The sequence below is a fragment of the Psittacula echo genome (assembly GCF_963264785.1).
Source record: "Psittacula echo genome assembly, chromosome: 7".
Taxonomy (NCBI): Eukaryota; Metazoa; Chordata; class Aves; order Psittaciformes; family Psittacidae; genus Psittacula; species Psittacula echo.
The window spans coordinates 3,789,686-3,812,136 of record NC_137740.1 but is presented as its reverse complement, the minus strand read 5'-3'; the positions used below and the strand labels follow the sequence as shown (position 1 = coordinate 3,812,136).

At 40.6% G+C, this 22,451-nt stretch overlaps 1 protein-coding gene across 2 annotated transcripts; it reads right to left on the bottom strand.

The window, feature by feature from the left end:
- Positions 1-3,589: 3,589 nt before the first annotated feature.
- TM2D1 (TM2 domain containing 1) lies at positions 3,590-22,414 on the bottom strand. 2 transcript variants are annotated; one of them, XR_013957399.1, is made up of 8 exons: positions 22,142-22,414; positions 20,767-20,840; positions 18,678-18,786; positions 14,377-14,468; positions 10,946-11,019; positions 9,426-9,690; positions 4,752-4,948; positions 3,590-3,611 (listed from the first exon to the last, which is right to left on the bottom strand). XR_013957399.1 is itself a non-coding variant. In XM_080623024.1 (6 exons), exons 1-6 carry the CDS (start codon positions 22,300-22,302, stop codon positions 9,580-9,582), a joined length of 621 nt encoding a protein of 206 aa, XP_080479150.1. In that variant the 5' UTR covers positions 22,303-22,414; the 3' UTR covers positions 8,020-9,579. The 2 variants fall into 2 exon arrangements, 1 of the variants encoding a protein (XP_080479150.1); XM_080623024.1 differs by lacking the exons at positions 3,590-3,611; positions 4,752-4,948 and having other exon boundaries at positions 8,020-9,690.
- Between the last annotated feature and the right edge of the window lie 37 nt (positions 22,415-22,451).

The following is a 22,451-nucleotide window of genomic DNA, read 5'->3' as shown; positions in this document are numbered from 1 at the left end:
AATTATTAGACAGAGTTTAGATAAGACACGGGCTGATGGGGAAAAGCGGGGTAAGGGCTGGAATCCTCTGTGTGTCTTACAAGTAGCAGGATGAAATTCAGCAGCCTCACGACGGACTCTTTTGCCTTCCCCTTTAAGCGTTCTCTCCCCAAGCTGTATCTTTTGAAATGTGTGTATTTTTAAGTAAGCAGTATTTCCCGGCACACTTGATTAAATACCTTCCCTTGTTATTTATTGCCCATTAAACAACATATCTTCTGCAGGTACCTTCGTTGGACAAAAGCTCTTTGCTATCAAATGCAGACCTCAGCATGTCTTAGGCCAGAGCAGTTTAGTGCAATGATCTCTGCGTGGGGCTGCAGCTGAGCAGCACTGAGAAAACTCCAGCAGCACAGATCAGAGCTCTCTGTTTAGTGAGAGGCACGTCTGGCATCACAGCATTACCCAACTTTACTTCGTTTTCCACTTCTTGGTGCATGCGATAAGGTTGGAACATGCAAGATGTCCAAAGGTTTTCCTCTCTCTCCTTGGGGAATGTCTCTCTTCGGGTGCTGCAGGAACAATTGCCATCCGCCGAAGTACTTCCAGGCTGTAAAGTCTGAAGTGAAACGGAAGGGCGGGGGAAGGAATGACAAGTCCTTTTCACTGAAATTCTCTCCCCAAATGGATTTGGCAGAGCCTGGCTCTGCTGATCTTAAAGCAAGGTTTATCATTCGTGCAGGCTGCTGCCTGAAGGGGGGAAAGATCTTTGAAGTGGGTGAATGATGGAAGGGTCTCCCCCCTCCTCTCCCTCACACGCATTTTTTAAGGGTGGAGACTGGGGGATGCTCAACTGCCCTGAGTCAGGAAATTACACGACAAATTAAACAATCCCGTGTTTTAGTGCCGAGCATCTATTTAGGCATTTAGAGTCGAACGTGCATTCAGCACGAATTCCATGGGCATTTACACTTTCCCCCATCACCTGCAACCCTACACTGCGTTATTTTACTGCATGTCAAGAGCTCCCCTGCTCCGGTGTCTACACCTTGAAGAGATTTCTTTATCATTTAACTCTATTACAGAAGGCACTGCCTGGACACTGTTGGAGTGACAAGGACTATTTCCTTAATTACTGTACATTGATAATAGCATTTACTCTGGCAGCTCCAGTGCTATTCAATCAAGCAAGATTCAATACAAAAAAGCTGATTTGCCAAAAAAGAGATTAGCATAAGTGCCTACAGTCACATTCTATTTTTGAAGGTAAAGCTACTGTGTCTGGGAGCTTTCTTGTGGGAACTTTATAAAGAGAGATTAATCTAGTTTATCTCCTTCAAAAGATATTTGAGGAAAGCACAGAGTCGCTGTTTAGGCTCTGTTGTAATAATTTTCTATAACCATCTAAAATAAAGACCTGCACAGAATGTGCTAATCAGCAGCAGGAAGGTTGGAACTGGATGATCTTAAGGTCCTTTCCAACCCTAACTACTCTATGATTCTATATTTCTTCCTCTTACGTGCACGTAGACATTTGTTGTGAAAAAGCTCTGTGTTCCCTAGTTTGCTATTGCTGGTCTTTGTCATTTAATCAAGCGGTGACTGTAGCTGTTGTACTTTAAAATTAAATGCTATTATTTATGGTAGAACTTGTTCTAGTCAAAAATGCAGACCTCAGCACTGTGTACGTTTGTAAGCAGAAGGTTAAGCAGGACATTTTAAATGGTATAGCAAAGGGCTTAATCAAGGCTGAAGAGCGAAATGCAGTGAGATAACAGATATAGTAAATAGGCATTAATCACCATACACGCTTAATCCAGGTATTAGGCAGTCTTGGGGCTAATACGAAGACTCACTTACATAAGGACTCATTCTACCAGCGCTTAAGTAAGTGAATAACTTTATTCTTGGGAGAAATTTCAGCAGTGCTGAAGGCCCTTGCAATACCAGGCCTACAGTATAGCTCTGTAAAATGATCACCACGCAATGATTTTTGCCTGAAGGGGATTTCTGAGTTAGGAGGCATGTGGGGGAGTGGTTCAAGAAAGGCAAAAACTGAATTGCCAGAGCATAAGGAGCCACTTTTCCGCGTTGTTTTTGTTTTCCCTTGACACTGTCTGTAACCGTGACATCAAAATCTGAGCTAAGTACTTCTTGCCAAAGATGGACCAGATAAAATCACAAAGCCACGAAGCCAGTATCATCTCATGTGAGACAGCTCACTGTCTTAGTGACAAATTTAGTGACTACAAATCCAGGCTTAGAACATAGTCCTTCCCTAGTCATAATCCAGCACTCGCACACTGGATTTGCCTTTAGCTACTGATGAACTATAACTTCGGTTTCAAGAAGATAATAGTGCATCCATAGGTATGAAATTCACCGTACAGAAGTTCTTTTATTAGGTGCTCAGAAAGATTAAAGTGCTTCCACGTTTAACTTAACATCCAGAAGTCCAGATCTTTATACAAACAGGCATGTCACGTGTACTGACACACCAGCATGCAAACCGCAGCCTCCGGCCCAGGGTGGGTTTTGGCATGCTGGTCAAGCTTGACTTACCTAGCACTGAAACAGAACAGGCAGACTCGTGGTGAGTACCACACCTAACCTGAGGAACAGGGAAGGAGCTGGAAAAGTGGGGAATGGGGTAGATGGCCGCGGATTATCTATTCAAGGAACAACAAGATGAAAAAAAGAATCCACAAACCTTTAATTGTGAATATAGGAGAGGGACAGTGATGTAACTGTTCCCAGGGAACACTATTCTTATTTTGTAGAGGGAGGTGAGCCAAGATACTTAAGCTCTAGAGAACCTTTAACACAGGAAGCTATTTATCATAACAAGCTTGGTTGATACTGCTCCCATACTGAACCAATTAGATTAGCCTATTTCGTCATACTTCATAACTTGGGATGATAGGTTTCCAAGCATGGTACAGTGCAGTAATTGAATTTTGATCAAACACACATGGCCCATAACCCAGTATGTGAAACTTTCAGAACAGTTCACAGCTTTTAAATATCCAGTCAACATGTTGCCAAAAGTACAGGATGTACTTGATGCAAGCGGGAGAGGAGGGGGGGAGCACGAGTCCGCGCCGTAACTTGGTACAGCTGTAAAACAAACATTTTTTTGTTCCGATTCTGTTCCTACTTTAGCAAAGGAGCTGGGAGGAAGACAGGGAATGTCAAGTAAGTCGTTTTTCTTCCCAGCCCCCACACATTTCCCCCCCCCCCAGCACCCATTTCCCTTTTAACGTTCTTAGATTACCACAACCTTTTACATTCACTGTACTGTACTTACATACTGTATTAGACACACCAGCAGTTCTGTTTGTTAGCATGACACATCCATTGCTTACACTTAGTTAACAAAATAACTTAAAAGTCGCATGCATCATCCTCTTAATAGGGTTAGAATCAATGGGACCGTGGAATGAAAGACCTAAAAATTACCCCCCACCTCTGCATTCCCCAGGCTTCTGCCTCTGCCAACACAACCCATATGGTGGGCAGCCTCGTCAGGATCAAGGTGAACACTCAGTCAGTTCTTTGCAGGCTGTGATCTCCTCTTACATGTTCTCGCCATGTTTTCCCTACAGTAAATCCACGGAACTTCGAAGAAGGCTCTGTGCAAAGGAAACAGAATACATTAATAACTTCATCCTTACAGTCCTGATGGGCTAGCAGGCAAAGCACCCACCGCAGACCAGGTTCATGACATGGAAAACACTGTGGCAGGGTTTCTTTAGAGCAAGTAATGGGTATCCATATTGAAGCTGCTTCCTGGCCTACAGCTAAGTCTGGCATGCTTCAGCAATGGAGCAGGGTAACACCAACCTCTGCATGTTATGCTGCCAACTTCTTTCTCAGCATCAAATGCTTTGACCTGAAAGGCAGCTGGAGGCAGCTCTGGGCATCTCAGGTACACAAAGGGGAAGACCCAGGGCAAGCCAACACCTTTGCCTTCATAGAGGTGGTGCAAATGACAGGAATTACCTCTACAGCCCTCCAAAGAGTTTAGGATCTGATGTTTTACCCAGGCGCTTCTAGCTGCACTCTGTGGATGGGCTGCCTCCGAGCCGTCTCACACACCTGCTCTGCAGTACCACAGGTTCCAAGGGGAGAAACGGTGCTTTTCAGAAGTAACAAAACGCACGTCTCATTTAGTCTTGCTGTCGGTTGGGGACAGGCATACTGCTTGATTACACACACACCACCCTGCCAGAGACAGACTGCAGAGGATGTGCTGGATCCCTTCTCCCTCCCCACCCCACTCCCCACTAAGTTACGATGCTGCAGAGAAAAGAGAGAAAGAAAAAGGGAAAAAATGGTGATCAACTTACCAGAGTTGGACCAAGCCTCAGCTCAAACCAAGGTTAAACAGGCCTGTTCTAAGCCTCTTAAAGATAGGATTTATATAGTAATCACAGTAATGGAAACTGATCTTTATAATTTTTATACTGCCTAAAATTCTGCTGTGTCATATGCATCTGCAGAGCCTCGGAACTGTGCTTCTCAGAGAGAGCACTGCAGTCTTGAAAGCAGCCATTCAAATGTATAATGGAGAATTATCAGAGCCTGAGTATGTTTGAGATTATAATGAAGCACGAAGAGTAAGACTCAGAAATACTGGGAAAAGCATGGAGTTTGTATTGAGACAAGCAGGATTTTTCAGACACTTTATTTTGTTGGGAGTTTATGGAACTAGATATTCACTACACATGGTGCAAACAGCACTGAGACTGCCCTTTATATTCTTGTATTACCTTTCTTTTCCTTTGCTACAGTCTCAGATCTAGAGAGTGAGCATAGTGCAAAATGCATCTTGGCCGGACAGAATCCTCACGTCCACTTTCCAGTTTTCTCTGTTGTGCAAGGGAAAATACCGGAGTGCTAAGTCTCTGCTGTACCATAAAGACCAACTTCAGAAGATTTGGAGATCTGATAGGGGGTTTGGCTCCACCTTCAGGAAGCAGAAGGCAAAGAGACAATGTAGTTTTAAGTTTCAGACATAACTCTCTGCAGAAACCGAAGCGTACAACCTCTTTTTATTGACATCTACAGCTCCCCAATGTGTCTTTGCTTCATACATATAAAAGGTTCCCTGACCTGATGCCATGACATTCAGCACTGAAGAGCCCAGCTCCTCCTAGAGGTACTTGGGAACTTGCTGCAGGATGTCCAAAGGTGGTCGATAATGAATAAACAGAGCTGAGAGATGAACAAAAGCCAGCAAAAAGCATCTCTGAAGTGAAAAGAAGAAGTTTGGACACACAGAATGTCATAGAGCTGTTTCAAATATTATTAGCCACTTACCCTCAGTACTGAGGGTTCCATACAGAATGCAATTTTCTCTTACAATTCAGAGATTAGAAGGTTCTGAGGGAAACACAGATGGATTGACAGAGAGAAAGTGGGAAGAGTCTTGATCAAATTTCAGTCTAGCAAAACACTTAAGCAGATGCCTAAAGTTAAGCTATTTTTCTCCTCAGATTCAAGCAGAAGATGCAAACAATAATCTCTTATATTTCACCTTTTTGCAGACTGACACAGGCTAAACCCAGAACATAGTAGCTGGTTAAAAAGCATGATTTAAATGATTTAAAATGATGCATTTTTAAGAAACCATACAGTCACCATTGATAATAATGAAAAGTAGTTTGAGATGAGACAACACTGAGATTGAAAGGCTGGATGATGTGTTGGTGAAATAAAAGGCAATCACACAGTTAGTGACAGTCTTATGAAAACGCATGGTTGCTTGCAAGATCTTGCCTCTGGCATTTCCCCAGCTGGGTGCTTAAGCACCCAATCTTATTGTATTAGACACTGTCTTCTGGAGGAAACAGGTTTGAAAACTGCAGAGCAAGCAACAGGAATGGATCAAACACCTAATGAATCTAAAAATAAAACCCCCAAAACATGGAGAAGAGATGCAAGAAGACTGAATAGCCATAGCTGTGTAAGCAAACAGAACTGAATATACTCCTGAGGAACAAAGGAAACAATTCTTGATGGGGTGACAACAGATGTTCTCCAAAAAAATTCTAACGGAGCATTTCAAACACAAAGACCTTCCTGTGGAGCTGAGAAGTTTTACTGGCAGACATACAGCAATACATCTTTGGAAACATAATAAAGCCTAACATTCAAGGTGTTATCAGGTCCTGAAAGCAGAAGTGATATCTTCATGTAATAAGTGGTGGGTGGTGGTGGAGAGGGAAACACTTAGGATAACAAAATGCTGTCACAGGAAGTTGCCATAGCATAGTTGTGATTTAAATCGCAAGAGGAATAACAAGTCAGTTTGTTCCAAAATATCCCTAAATCCACTGTTCTGGAAAACAAGCTCTGAACACAAGTGAAAGATGCACAGGTTGACCAAACATCAGATGCTCTTTAAGGCCCCTTCCAACCCAAACGAGTCAATGATTCAGTGAAACACAATACAGAGTAATTTATGAATACAATAAGCACACTTAAGTACAACCACTTTTGCACTGTGTGACTGCAAAGTGCCCGGAGCTGAGTGTTTCTTCCAGCTACTGCTCTTTCAGATCATGGTTAAGCACACTGCAGAACAATCCTAAAAGGGACACTAAAAAAAGGAAAAAAAGACAGGTTTATGGAGTCATTTTTGCCGTGACTGAACTGCGTCGGCACTTAGGGAAGATTTGGATTTAACTCCTGGCATGTATCTGCAGCATCTTCAGTGAAGAGCTCCATACAGGTTTTCAAAGGCTAGGCACTTCGAATTCTTTTTTTAAACTCTGGCCTTTACTTTTTATGATGTTCTTTATTTTCACAGATACAGAATAATACCTCTCAGTCCTGTTGGAATGTTGAAAGGATTCCTGAATATCTGCAGGGCCAGCAGCTGCCATTTTATCTGAGAAGGAGGCCGGAGGATGACATAGAACAGTGTCTAATTATTTCTATTGCTTTGCAACTGTTTTCGTGAAAACAATCCAGAGAGATGATTATTCAGCTCAGCCAGAGCAACGGGAACTACAGGAACACTGGGGTGGAGAACTTGATTGACAGGATTAAGCTCAAGCAGGCAGCAACGCAGAAAATCATCATAGGACAGACATTTTGATAAATATTACTGTAGCCAATTTATTATTAGCACAGTGGGACAGCTTTACATCTCACATCACACTTTTCACAGCCCTTATGGCAAACATGCCATATCTGATAATTGCACGATGAAAACAAAGGCCTCACTACTGGCCCTGCAGTTCCTATCTGTTTACTCAGTTAACCCTCTCTGAACTTCAGCTAGGCAATTAAACAGGTAGTAGAAATGCAGATAAGTGTGTTCATGTATGGAACATGATTTCTACAGTACTCAATACAAGTTGAAAAGGTTATGCCATCTGTGGCACTGATTTCTAAAAGGCTTTACAGACAAAGGAGAGGGTTGTGAAAGAAGTTGTTAAGACAAGATAGAGGATCAAGTGGAATGCCATCCCAAGGGAAGAAATGATAAACCAGTGCATTCCTGGCAAGAGTGTGCACAGGTACCACAAACCAGAGAGCATCAGGATGAGGGAGTCCCATAACAGCTTTTATTCCCTGCATTGGTTGTCACCCATCTTCTGTTCCTAGAGAAACACTAACTTGGAGTAACAGATCTTTCTCTCTGTTGGTTACATGGTTTCTGGGATTAACAAACTCTCTGATGGACCTCATAACTAATCATATTTTCATTTGATTCACACAAAATAGCCCCCGTATTCTTTTACAGATAATGAAGCTCAAGATGGGCTGCTGAAATCATTAAGCCAAGCTCTCTGCTACTTGTACACATGGAAATACATTTTAGAATGAAATCCTGTGTGATGAGTTGCCCAAGGGTATTTTTTATGATGATGCCCATTGTATCTTCCTATTTTCACAGCTATATTATCAGCTTCAGGGTTAAAAACCAAAGAGCAGACAAGCCACAAGATGACCTTAGCCATGAGATTTTATTTGATTCAAACAGTTCTTTTCCATCCACTTCCTGTCTGTTTCTGAGAGTGTTTCGGGAAACAAAAACGTACAAAGAGCATCCATGAAAGAGAGACAAAAGGGAGATAAAACAAGCATCAGGCAAGTGAATGAAGCTAACAGAGTGTTCTTGTCTTTCTGAACCCAGAAGTAGAACGCAAGTATTCCAAAACTACATCTTCCTTGTGCAAAGGGAAGAATTAGTGTTAAGCACAAAACACTCCCCGTGATTTATTCTCATTGCATATGTCAGGTTATGCCGATTTAGAACAAACCTTGATTTCTTCACAAAGCTTTCTGTGCACCAGCCAGTGTAGGTTTAAGAGAGTCTAAAACCCACAAATTGCACTTTTAAAGATCAATCTGGGAATCTCATTTTTTGTAATTCCCTTAAAAATACCTTTTGTGGACACACGAGAACCATTTTGAAAGCTTCATCTGAAAAAACAAAAGAATGCCCCAAAGTTTTGAAAACTCTGTACAATATAGTCTGTATCAGGTGGATTTCTCACTCAGTTCTGGCCAGTTTTCATGAGAAGGTGAAGGGAATGTTTAAACTTGGTCAAATAACACAAAGATTCTGTTAACATGTCTCTGTGTGCATATACTTTTCTTTAAAGGAATATCTAGGTAAATCTTGGGTGTTCTAAAGACTTTGGTCAAACAACTTCGAAGGACACAGAACTCATTTCACTGAAACACAACTGATGTAAACCAACATCTTTTTAAGGGCTTTGTTAGTACAAAGAATTCACTTTTTTGACATTCTGTAGCTGTAGAATACATACACCACTTTCTTTTCAGAAATAGAAGGTAAGTATTTCACTACAGATGGTTGCAAAGGAGGGGAAAAAAATCAAAATAAGCAGAATGATTATTCCCTATTCTAACCTCAGGGCACCCCAACATCCACACTCCCTTTTTGTGACTTATTATCTACCGTTCTATTTTTTTTATGCCTCCGTATTTCTAATGTTGATCAGCACTCTCCAGATTTTGCAACTTGTCCAAAATTTGGCTTTAACCTTTAGAGAAATAATTATTTAAATTAACGGAATATCAAAGGATCCATCAGCACAAGATTTAGGCCATCTGGATTTTAACTAACAGGATAGAAAGGCCGTTTCTGTGGTTTGGGATATTTAAGTTCATTTACAAACTGCTACACATAGCTTCAAAACCAGACCCCAAGTATAATCCTGGCCCAGCCACGCTAAAACCCTCATCAATTTCAATGGACTAAAGATCAGCATAGTTGTTCTGAACAAATCTTTCTCCACCTCCCTGTAACACTCTAAATTATACTCACAGACACAGAAGAACGTCAGTGCAAATTGCAGAAGTCTGCACATTTCACAAATGGTACAACTTGGCAACAAACCATGTGCTCACAGAAATAGAGCAGTCACAAAGAAACTTGGCGCCTTTGAGGTAAACTCACTCACTTGAGGAATTTTCATATTTTATCATCTTTGTTCCATGTACATTTAGTATTCAGTCCTGATGAAGTGTAATTAATAAGTCATCAGCAATTTCAGTGGACGACTGGATCCATCTGTGGAACTGAAATGCACCTATTTGTGACACTTATTGCCAGGGTTAAGGATAGGTCTGCATTTTCCTGAATGTGGCGTTGGTAATAGTGAGCCTTGTAAGCCTTGCTCCATAGTAATCTATAATGTAACTAGAGCCATCTGAAGGTCCGACAATCTACAAGAGAAAAAGAACCAAGACTTTTCAATATGAAGTGAAATATATACTTTGTGCTAATGTCTCAATTACTGCTAATTTTCCCATCATAAAATTAGTCACGCTTAATTAGTCAAACAGAAACTAGATTTATTTTGAAGTTATGCTTCAGTTTAACTGTTTTAGCGAGAGCTGTCTCAGAAGGAACATTTCCCTATGGCTTCTAATCAACCAAATTACACAGCCAGGCACTGGTGCTAAGTTAAGCCAATGAGGATTTGAGTCAGAAAATGGGGGTAACACATGAGTGGGCTCCAAACCACTCTTCTTGAACAAAGGAGGGGAGGCAGGGGAGAATTAGGTTGCTGACAAATATCTCTGAAATAGTGCACAGGTAAGCAATGGAGGGAAGGAGAAAAGATCATGAGGTTTTTGTTCTGTGAATGCTAAATTGATGTGGGGTCACCACAGAGATGAATAAGGAGAGATGAAAGAAAAATACTCTCAACTGCATCTGTAAGTGATCTGAGGCAAGATGTGATAGCTATGTGATAGCACAGAAAGGAATTTGAGAATGCATATGATTTAAAAGATACGTATTTTAAAATTATGCACCTTTGTGTATATATCTATAAACCCATATAAACAATTCCCATATTCAAAATGCATTTTAAGTTCATCACAGGCAATCTGCAATTCATGCTAAATGGATGCACTGCAGAATAAGACAATTTGGCAATTTCATGATGTCACAAAATGTCACCCCAGCTGGGGATTTAAACATCATGAATCCTACAGTGACAGCTCTCGGGTGACATGGGACTTGTACTTGGAGGAGATGCCGGAAAAGAAATGGCAATCTCTCCTTCTGCACACTGCATGGACACCCCAGATGACGGGCTCCATGAGAATGAAGCACATGCAAACACAGAGCTTCAGGACTTTGGGAACAGCAGGACATCTCATGCAAAGTTCAACGTTCTGCGTCACATAAAGAGCTCACAGGTTCTGACAAAGATGAGTTTACGGTGCTATAGCTTCCGAGCTGTTCATTACAAGTATTTATAGATATCTAATCTAATTTTTAATTCAAACAGCAAATATATTGATATTTCATGCCCATATTCTACAACATCAACCTACAGTGCTAAAATAAATGCCTTTATTTTTCAATACAAAAAAGTTCTTCAGGCCAAAATGCTAACAAAATATTAGCAATTAAATCAAAGCTTTAACAAAACCAGATCTGTAGCTTGTTTTGAAAGCCATGACTTACCTGCATTGAAATAAGTATGAAATCAATCAGGCTCCCTATTCCACAAAATCCTACAGTGCAAAACTTCAACAAACCTAAAAAAGGAAAATAGGTTTAGGTCATTCACTATGAAGTTCATAGGTTTCTGTGGCAATCACATTCCAACTCTCTCCCCATCGCACAAAATATGTGTATATACACACACACACACACATCTAGAAACAGACCTAAAATTTAAGATCTTCAATTCTCAGGGGAAGAACCAAACCACATATTCATCTTTCTACCTCCTGAATACACTTCAAAGATATTAAACATTAAGAAGTTCATTTTTTTTTAACAGATAAATATTCTTAAACAAGGAAAGACAAAAGTTCATAACCATAAAACTGGAAATTTTCTTCTCTTTGATTGAGGCACAGGCAGAAATAATCCCAACTTGAGCTGCAGAATTTACTTGTGAACAGAAAGAGACTTTCTACCATCTCATGAGTTGCAGCACATACTGATTTGATTTTCAGAACACGCTACTTTGGCAAACAAACCTTTGTATCATTTTTGTATTTTTGCTGAAATAGGAATTTATTTTGAATACATATTAAATGAATATAAACATTTCTTTTTAACTGGTATTCAAAAATATTATTTTTTGTACGAATAAATGAAAGATTAATAGAAAATATATGGGAATAGCAACTAACAGATAAATGTTTCATTAGAAGTTGCCATGCAAGGCAGACTTCATCTGGAAAATGCCTTCAGAAGAAGGAGGCTGTCTTAAATTTAGTTTTAACATCAGCAGTGTCTTATACAATGAATATAATACAATGGGTAGTATATGTAAGTAACACTCCAGTTGAGCTATGCAAACACCTAGGTTATTTTGAGAATGAGATACTCCTTGTGAAGACATTTGTCTCTTTACCCAGGCATAGGCAGTATGAGGAGGAATGTGTATCTGTTGCATTTAAATCAGTTGTAGGCTATGCTGTACAGGGAAAACACAGCTCACTGCTGAAAAACATATCCTTCCTGTGCTTACAAGGGCCAGCACACTTCTGAGGCAAGAGAACACACTGGTAACATCAGCCAGTGTGGCATCCCAAAACACCTCTTCCCCACAGCTACAAGTTGAGCTGTGCTGCATGATACCTGCTAGTAAAACCTCTAGTAAAAGCTCTTCTCCAAAGAATAAGCCTGCTCTTGGTCAAACACCTTAAAAAGTCTCCTGACCTCCACCTCCTCCTTTGTGCTCCCTCTGTCTCAGAAGCAGAATTCTCTCCCACATACCACCTCCTCTCCCCCATGCCCTGTTTATGAGGCTGCATACGGAGGAGTAACTGCATGCACGCTGCAGGAAGAGCATCCCACAGTCTGGATACGGCTCCCAGAGTTGACAAGATGAAACTAGCCAGATTTATAAATGCCAGGGAGACAGTTCATAACCTCTCCATGGAACAAAACAATAGTCAGAGAGCACAGGGGAAAAATATCTAACGACTAAGAAGACGAAAGAGTAGTAAAGTAGCAGGATGGTCTTCCAGCTGATTAGAGAAAAAACTTATGTGCATATTGCAACTGAAGTGGTGCCACTTAAACATGCAAAACCCAAAGTACTTCATTGTTTAAAACAACTTGTTCCCAGAGGCTGACCTGTGAGACTTGCAGCAGCCACACACAGTTAGCCTGGCAGTAGCATAGCAAAACATAAGGGAGACAGCCAGCTAAATGTTGGCCTTAGGAAACAGCGGTTGAGATTATTAAATAATGCCAAACCCTGGAAAATGGTTTACTTTGTTATTACCTGCACTGAGTGCAGTCACCATTTAAGATAATTGTGACGCTTCTCCAAGCTCTGGTCCTGAACCTCAACGTCAGTTGGCATTTCCAAGAGCACCTCCAGTTTATTTGAGGAACTGGCTGCTCCATTATACTGGATGTAGAAGAAGTGTTTCTGAACCTGGCGTGTATTTCTGGAGTGCAGGGTAAAGTTGATTTTTTCTCTTCCTCCTCACTTCCCTCCCCAACAAGCAGATCACACTGAGAAAATAAACTCCTCTAAAGCATGGAGGGAAAAAATAGTGCTCTTACACAGTAGTAACTTATGGTTTAGTTCACAGTGTGTGGGAGAAGAAGAGGTTGCTTTCCTGATTTCTTCACATTCAACAGCTTGTATTTGTGTGCTCTTTAAGCAAAAAAAGAAGGAAAAAAAATAAACCAAAGACCGTTTTACAGTCTTTATTATGCTTGCACGAAGTATTTCAATGATATTAACCTTTCTTAACCACTTTTTGCCAAGGCATGGATGACCTCAAAAATCCCCAATCAACCGCTGTAAAGGAATCCAGTGTATTGGTCTACTCTTACCTATTTGCTTTTGCCAAAAGCTTGAAAATGTGACTGTGGGAGAGTTTAATTTTAAGTGTTTTAGCTTTGGTTACTGGCTACGGTACATTCCAGTAGGGTTAACAAGCATAAGCCATAAAGAACTTCTATAGGAGAATGGAGGATTTATAAATCTATATTACGACAATATATTACAAAGTAATTACTGCAAATTGTTATTCCAAATGCAATGGAATAACAAAAAGATGCACCTTATTGACCACTTCCAAAAATGGATCATTTTGTGAAACGGATGGACAAAGTAAGTGTTAATTAGAGAATCTCAGGGAAAAAAAGACACAGATGTTAAACACAAGATTACTGAGAAGGACAGAGAATGTTATGAAAACAACAAGGATTTGCATTTAGTGGGCAGAAATCAAAATTCCAAGCTGAAGTGGCAGTAACGTGCACCTTTTCCTAATTCATTGTTCCATGCTACCTAGGCTTAAACTGACTCCATTTGCCCAGCTCAGAAGCAAAGCCAGTAAATATTGCCTGTATTTCAAAGCCAATGGCAATACCACCCTGGGAATAAAGTCCTAAAAACACTAGCCAGAGGCAGGTCTTATTAAAGGTCCCAGTTTCTGCAGAACTGTTATTAATACTATGAGCTATTTTGAAGGTATCTATTTGCCAGCATAAATTTCATATCCCAAAACACTGTAAAATTTGTCCATTATTTTCCTAGTAAAATCAAGCATCATTTAAGTAACTGGCACATAAGTCAAAACCTCTTCTGTTTCAGTGCCTCACAAAGAATGCTGTGGTAAACATCAATGCAAAGCAAACATAAAGCAAAACTATGAATACCAATAATCAAGTTTGCTTATTAGGATTTTATCTTTTGGAACAACACATACCCATTTGCCACCACTCACTCCAACAGAATAGCAGGCTGAGGATAATGCAGGATTTTATCTTACTTGACAATAAAGCAAGGATTCTAGTTGTAAATATTAAAACCATGACTGTCAGCCTTCAGTTCTCAAAATATAAATGTTACACATACAATTCAGTCATAACAATAAGCTCTATCTCAAAGAAAAAATACGAAAGAAACTTACCTAATGCAGGATAGCCTAGATAAAATCTATCTGCTCCAAGCCATCCAAGAAATAAGGACAGAGCCACTGCCACTTTGTATGAGTATCCATTTCTGCCAAAAGAAATAAGCAATGTAGACAATGACTGCAAGATACATTCACTCATACTTTTGAGAATTAAAGTAGTGTGTCATTTGCCTGCTGCTTCACTTTTTAAAAACCCTACAGACTGTTATTTAGCTTCAGTTAACAGACACAGAATTGATAATATTAAGCTTTCAAACTGGGTAGGCACCCTCCATAAAGCAACCTCAGCTGTTGCAACTCGACTATACTCTTGCAGAATACAGACTATTCTGAAACTAAATAATGAATTCTTGTCAGGACATAATCCCCAGTTTCACAGAGTACTTCCTAACAGTTCAGCCCTACCGAGACAACCCTAGAAAGCTAAGAGGTGTATGCACACTGTCTGTAGGCATTAGTCTCACACTCAGCCAAATCTAGAGGAACAGAATAGACAGGTGAGATGTCAGCAGAGACAGGAATTGCAATGAGATCTGAAGGAGAAATGAACCGCGGCCACTGGCTGAAGAAGATGCAGGAAGGATTCAATAAAAAGGGTTGGTCATGTATCCATTTACTACACTCTGAAGGTAGTAAATGCCACAAACTCACAATCAAAAAGGACTGTTAATGGTACAAAGACGTACAAAGAGGTATTCTAAAGTTAAGCATCCCATGGTTAGAAATACAAACTAAACAGACACAACAGATTTTTTGAGATTTATGCTAATAAGCACCATTCTGGCCACCTAACCATGTGTAACTTCACTTGTAAGTAACTTATACTAATAAGTGAGCTGGAAACATATAGCTGTCAGTACTGGAACTTGCTGCCCCCTTTGCTGCATTCGCGAGCAGCTAGCTTCTGAAAAGAAAAGCAAACCCAAATGTAATTAGAACTTCAAAAAATATTCAATAATTCACTGCTTTGATACATGCACTACTATGTCCCAGCAATTATATAATACGTTCAAATTAAGCTTTTCGTTGACAGTTGAATAAGACATAGCTTCAGAAAGACAGGAGCTGAGAAAGATCCAAGCACCTTTATTAAGCACTTTCAATGCCAAATAAAGATCCACCTTTTTGCTTATTATCTAGATTTACTGACTTTAAAACTTAATGGCAACATTAAGGGATTAAATCATGCCTCTTACCTCAGTATTTGTTACTTAGCGCTTATTAGCAACACAGAATGTACTGGGCATTCCTGGAACCTAACGCAACGTAAATTACCATCTTTAGAACTGTCTTGTTTCCACTGTAAAGAACACTAATGGTTTTATTTGAAAATTGAGGGAAACTGTTGGAAATTGTTTATCAACTACACAAGTGTCAACAACTCTCCAAGGACACGAAAGCATAAAACAAGCTCTTACACAGAAGGTGGGAACACAGTTTCATTTGAGATGCTCCTGATCGAAACTAGCAATAAACCGAGCACTTGCCTACACATCGAGATGCTTTTAAAAGCAGAACAGTGTGCAACCTAGTCAGCATCAAACCGATAGGCAGAAGAAATCGAGTCTGAAATGGAAGCATGTTAATAGTGTAACAAAGCTGCATCCACTCTGGAATTTCCTTTGTCTTACTCTTTCAGACAAAAATATGCACTGAAGACTAAACCAGCGAGTAGGAAAATAACACATCCCAGGCATCTAAGTGAATTTCTACAGTTGGGTAAAAGATGCAAATTCTTTTCAGCTCCTCATCTGATTTTTTCTTGCTTCTCAGCACTTAATTTTTTCTGCATATGTTTCTTCCACCTGCCATGCTAAAAACGTTCTTCCAGACCTTCCACATCAGTTGATAATAATACACAGGTAGTGCTGTCAGTCATGGTGGTTCCTGTGCTCTTTCTGGTTCTCTTAGCACTTCTCAAGGACCCATCCACACTGAACTTCATGAATTTCACAGAGTACTGTTTTGTGGACTCCTTTCCTGGAATGGCAATACTTGAGCAATAGACATTTCAAGCCTGCAGAGTCATGGCCTGCACATATTAAGCAAAATACATACCAGAGTGCCCATGTGGGGAGTTCTAGAGTTCAGGGGGAAAAAAAACTACCTCCAAAACATCAAATTAAAACTAAACCAAAGCAACCTTGACTTTGCTGGAGTAATCTCATTAGCACTTACAAGCTTTCCCTTGAACTAACACTGGGAGCAGCTGAACTTGAACACATTCACTTATACAACACATAACATCTCCTGGTCTTGCTCTGTAATAACTGGATCCCAGAACTGTTATCTGGACTGTTCCTGAATTACAGTTTGGCTAAGGCAAACTTGCTGACTTGTTCTTTCCAAAAGCTAGGAAGAGAGCTGAATCTGCTGTCCCCATGCTAGGACAATCCTGCTAATGGGAAGATGCCTTCACAAAATAATTCTCTAGTTAAATGATGTGCAGTTATTTCTGCCAGAAGACAGGTACAATTTCCATCAAAACTCAGACAAGACTAGAAAATCTACAAAAAGCAGTAGAAAAGGCAGTAGTAGGAGATTCCTACTTAATGTTTCTCATAATTAGGTAACATTCAAAATGGCTTATAAAAGGCTTATATAAAGGATCAGCGATTAAACAACTTTTTAGACAAGTATACATAGGAAGCATGGCAGTATTCATCTTGCTGCCATTTTTACCTGGCTTTGGGACTTTATCAAAGGCATGTTTCAATAACTCTTCCTACATTCCCAGTTGTATTTTACTGGAGACTTCAGCAAGCCTACAAAGGGTCCCCCTTCTGCCATACGAGCAGTCATGAGACTGGGAAAGCCACAGCAAGTTCTTTTGGTAGTATAGTCATTGATTAGTTCACCATAAAGAATCGTTATGATCAAGTAACAGGCATCCCAAGAAGGATGACATTTTTCTGCCTATATATATATTTTAATTAATAAATGTAATGAAAAGCTACATTTAAAACATGCTTCTAGAAAATGTATTAAACAAAAAATATACACATATACAAAAAACTCCAAATGGAAGAATTACTGTCTACTCCAAAGAGGAAGCAATTTTATTAAACCAGTATAGCTCATCTTGTTCTCAGACCCCATCACAGATGGGACTGAAATGCAATTGTTTCTGGACAAAAATGTGACTGAAGTCTAGTTTGCTAGCATTTAAATTTGATTAGATGTAATAATATGTTTTCTTCAATTTGCTGAGCTTTGACTGTCGACAAGACTAAATACAGAGGAAAATATTTATGAAACTAAGAGGCAGAGCTGTACTTCAGAGTTAGGCAAATTATTGAGCAGTAAGAATTGCATTAGAGTTATGTGCTCACTGGTGTGATAAGAAATACCCAGTGAATATTACTGGTGGTTTAATTTCCAAAGATTCCAGTAGGACAAAAGCAAAAGGTTCCTGCATGAAGCCCACAAGAAGGAGAAACAAATGGTACTGACAGGTGTTGGCTGATCATTAACATTGGCCAGTTGGAACATTTATTGATACCCAGAGCTCTCCACTGCTCACAATGTGCTTTAGAAAAACATGGCCCACCATTTTCACGTTTCAGAAACAATTCTTAAGACACAGAGGATTTGATTAAACACAAAGGTTGTTTAAAAATAGCGAACAGTTCCTCTGAAAGAGATTTTGGGAGGAACTGGATTGAGACTTAAACTCCTCCAATATTCACGCGTACTACAACTTAAGCTGCAGCTACAGGCAACACTTCAAACTGGCATAAACCAATACCAACACTGACATAGCTGTGCAGTCCAGCCCTCCTTTCTCCATTTCTTCATCCTTGAGTTGCCCTCATTCTCACGCTGGCACAAGCACCTGAAGTGACTCCAATTGGGGAAGTGATCCAAGTTAGTTCAAACCCAGATCAGTTCTCTCATTCAGTATATGGTACATCAGGGGAAGGGATAGAGAGGTGTCCCCAGACAGCTCCTTTCAGCAGCTGTGTGGATTTTAAACACATTTGAAATGTACCTTTAGCGTTTAGGGCAAGTTTTTGCCAGGGTAAAGTTCTAAGTAAAGCAAAGGTAAAATACTGAGGTAAAGCAAAGACACAAACATAACTAAACAAATTGTCTAAATCAGAGACAGATTTACTCATAAACGTGAATATTGTATCCTTGTATCGCTTATTGTGTCTATTAAAGGATTAAGTACTGGGCAATAGGTGTATGGGTCTATCTTCTCTTTTTCCATCTGTCAACACATCAAACTGTCTTAGAAAAACACCAATGTGAAAACATAGATAAATTATAACAAAAGGTAACAGTGTACTTACACATTGCGACATGCAATAGGCTTGTAAAATCCAACTTCATGTCCTGTAAAGACTTTTTCTACACCAAGGTGATCTTTGCAAGTAATATTTGGTGCTGGCAGACACTGAACTGAGGACAAAAAATTATATGAAATTAAGCAGTAACTGTGCATTGTAGCATCTTTTTCTGACAAGACACAAGTGAAATGAACAAATGAAGATCTACTGTGCAAGTCTTGATACAAAGCACAGTACACACTCATTGTTTAAATAACTTTAAGTCATTTGTATGACTTTAAAAAGTCATAGAAACTTACATACATATTACTTGTATTTTTTCCTTGCTACATATTAAGTAAATTATACAAACCTAACTGCTGCCCTAATTCTGGTTTAATTGCCATTCTGGCTCCAATATGAGTCAATGGGAAAGCTGAACCTGACATACAGAAAACACCTGCATCATGAGAAGTCAAATGTTGGAACAAGTGGCCCAGAGGTGTAGTGCCATCATATCTTTAAAGGTTTTCAAGATCTGACTGCACAAATCCCCAAGCAACCTGGTGTGAATTGAGTGCCAATGCTGCTTTGAGCAGGAGATCAGACTAGATAAGTTCCTGAGGAGTCTTTCAACCCTATGGTTGAATGAACCCTAATATGCTATTATCCCACTATTTTAAGCTAAAGCTTGACTCTTAAGAGAACCAAAGTGGATATCACAGCAGAAAGTGACATCTGCTAGAAGTCTGCAATGTATTGTCAGACTATTAGTCACTATCCAGTGTTATTTCATGTAGAAAAATTAAGCAAAGAAAGACATTGCTTTTTGCTGCTCAGAAACTCACAGTAGTTAACGTATATTGATATAGAAAAGGCCACAATTATCTTGTCAATCTGACACCAGTAAGACTCCAAACCTGTTACTCAATAAGACTACTTCAATGCTTTGAATTAAACCCTAATTTGCTTGGGTGATGGATATCAGAAAGGTATTCAGAAACAGCAGTGCTTCAAGCATGATCCAAAAGATTAAGTTTTTATTACTTAGGTAATACTGAAAAAGAAAACAGCTCAAATACTGTGGGAACAATCTAAAACCTTCTCTATGTGTAAAAACACCATATAGACATAGAAAACAACATGTTAATTATTAGCAACTTTCTCTGCTCTGAAGTTTATCTCCTGTTCTGGTGTGTACTGTATTAAATACAACCACAATGTAATTGGTTAGACAACAATCTGAGCTGAGAATCATCACAAACTACGTCATGCACTTTCTGCTCAAAGACTGGCTATTTACAATCAGGGACACAACGTCAAAGATGATGTAAAAGACTGAATAACTTTACAAAAGATCCATTTTGAATAGTATTTTCATCCAGTCTCTGAAAAGTATTTGGGAAACATTCCCTATCCCTGAGCATCCCAGTGAAGCCAATCATTCAGCATTTATGGAAAGCAAAACATGAAAGACAACAAGCATACAAATGTGTTTTAAACATGAATGCACATAAAGTAAAACTGTTGTGCTATTAACAAACACAGAGATCACTTATTTCAACACCTGAGAACATTAGAAAAGCTACACAGAAGTGGTAAAGCAAGTGATCAATTTAAGCATTTTTCTGTTGTACTCCAAAGTACATCAGAACTTATCAAAATAAATGTAAGTGCTCTCAAAACAGAGCCTTACGTCACCAAAACCTCCTGATGTTGGAAGGCACTACATTCCCTTGAAGTATTTCTAGTAAAGAAATAGATTTTGAAGTCTGTTCTGTCATGTGTCAATTCTTTTAATAATTATATGCAAAATCGTTATGACAGGAATGGTTTGTTTTAATCACAGTAGTGCAGGACAGAGCCTAGAGGATATAGCATACATGGAAGAGATTTACCAGAAACCTCACTTACAAATGTACCAATCAGAGGCAATGTATTCCTTCATTCTTTAGTAAAGCCTCCAATCCACACAAGTGGTTTAGGCTTTCATACTAATGATATTACTAATCCCACATTTTATAAAGCTCATCTAGCAGATACACAAATGCATAAATTGAACACTTCCTTGGAAAATGTAGTTAGTGTCAATACATAAGTTAGAAATCCTTACCATATGCTGTGTGATTTGTGCAATTCATTGGTTCTTGGGTACTATTGTCTATTTTAGGCTCGCCGCACATATATGTTCAGGTAATTGAGGAAAGCATTTTTCATATCAGACGCTAGAACAGGTTTAACAGTAATTTATTCCACCCTCTTTAAACCCTGAGGATTTAGGATGCACCTTGATGTTAGCTCCTACCCATCCCCCAAAATAGGAACAGCACATTACCATACACTAAATCTCCTAATCCAATTTAATACACCGATATATCGCATAAGCTCCACATTTAATTAGTGCTGCAGTCAGCACTACCTAAAGGAACAATACTTATCAGTCACAGCCTCTGTATTTGAAGGCAACAAGGTAGCACGCCTAACGTAGTCTTCTTCCCTTATTTCGGTATCAGAGTACCTTAAAATTGAGGTATTTGGTTGAGAAGATGAAATCTGCAGTAACACAGGAAATTCAAAGGACACCTAAAAATGAACACAGAATCCCAGCCTGGTTTGTGTTGGAAGGGACCTTAAAGCTCATCCAGCTCCAACCCCTCCCACGGACAGGGACCCCTTCCACTAGAGCAGCTTGCTCCAAGCCCCTGTGTCCAACCTGGCCTTGAACACTGCCAGGGATGGGGCAGCCACAGCTTCTCTGGGCACCCTGTGCCAGCGCCTCAGCACCCTCACAGGGAGGAACTTCATTATATCCAACCTGAATCTCCCCTGTTTAAATTTTAATCCATTACCCCTTGTCCAGGAATCTGGACTAGAAAAAACACTGAGCGGGAACTAATAGATCTGAATGCCCAGAGCCAAGGAAAGCAAGAGATGAAGTTAACTTTTTCAAGGTTTTCTTTCCTGACACTTTTGATGATCCATAATGGCCAGCTATCACCAGTAAACGTTTTCTGGGGGAGGCCTGACAGGGTTTTGGAGAGTCAAGGTCTAACGTGTGCACCCTGCTCTTCTGGACTGCACAGAACATGGTACAAAGACACCGTGTCCCACTCAAGTGTCCTGCAAACAATGAGAAGGTGGAGGGATGGGGAAGAGGGGTGTCTCATCCCAGGGGATTTACTCCTTGAAAACTGGATGCACCCCAACCTTGGACACACTGTACACCCCCAAAATGAACCCAAGACCTGCCCTCTCCTGCTCCTTCCAGCCGAGACCCCCTCGGGGCTCCTAACCTGAGGCTTCCTGACACCCGAGGGACACACCAGCCCTGTCAGGCCCCCCCACACCCTCCACCTCCCCGGTTCCCTCCACCCGAGGCGGCTGGACAAGCGGTCTCCCTTCAGGCACCGCCAGCCGTTCCGCGGCCCCATTGTCATAGCAACCGAGCCCCCACCGCACGGCCCCAGCCCCGGCCGCGCTCAGGATATTGCCCCAGCCTCAGCTCGTCGCACTTCAACGGCGGCTCCGTGCCCGCCGCTCCCTCCACAGCCGCACCCGCGAACCACAGAAGGACAAGCAGGATCCGCGCCTCCGCCGCGCCTCTTCTCCTCCCCGGCCCCGCCGGCAGCCGCGGCGGGCGGGCAGCCATGATGGAAACCACCGCTGCCGTCAGCTGACTCGCATGCCCCGGAGACGCCGCAGGGAGGAGCGGACCCCGCGGCGAGGGGAAGGCCACTTTCCTGCGGGGAGGGGAGAGAAGCGTGGCCCTACGGGTTGTTCGCGGGCTGATGAGGGAAC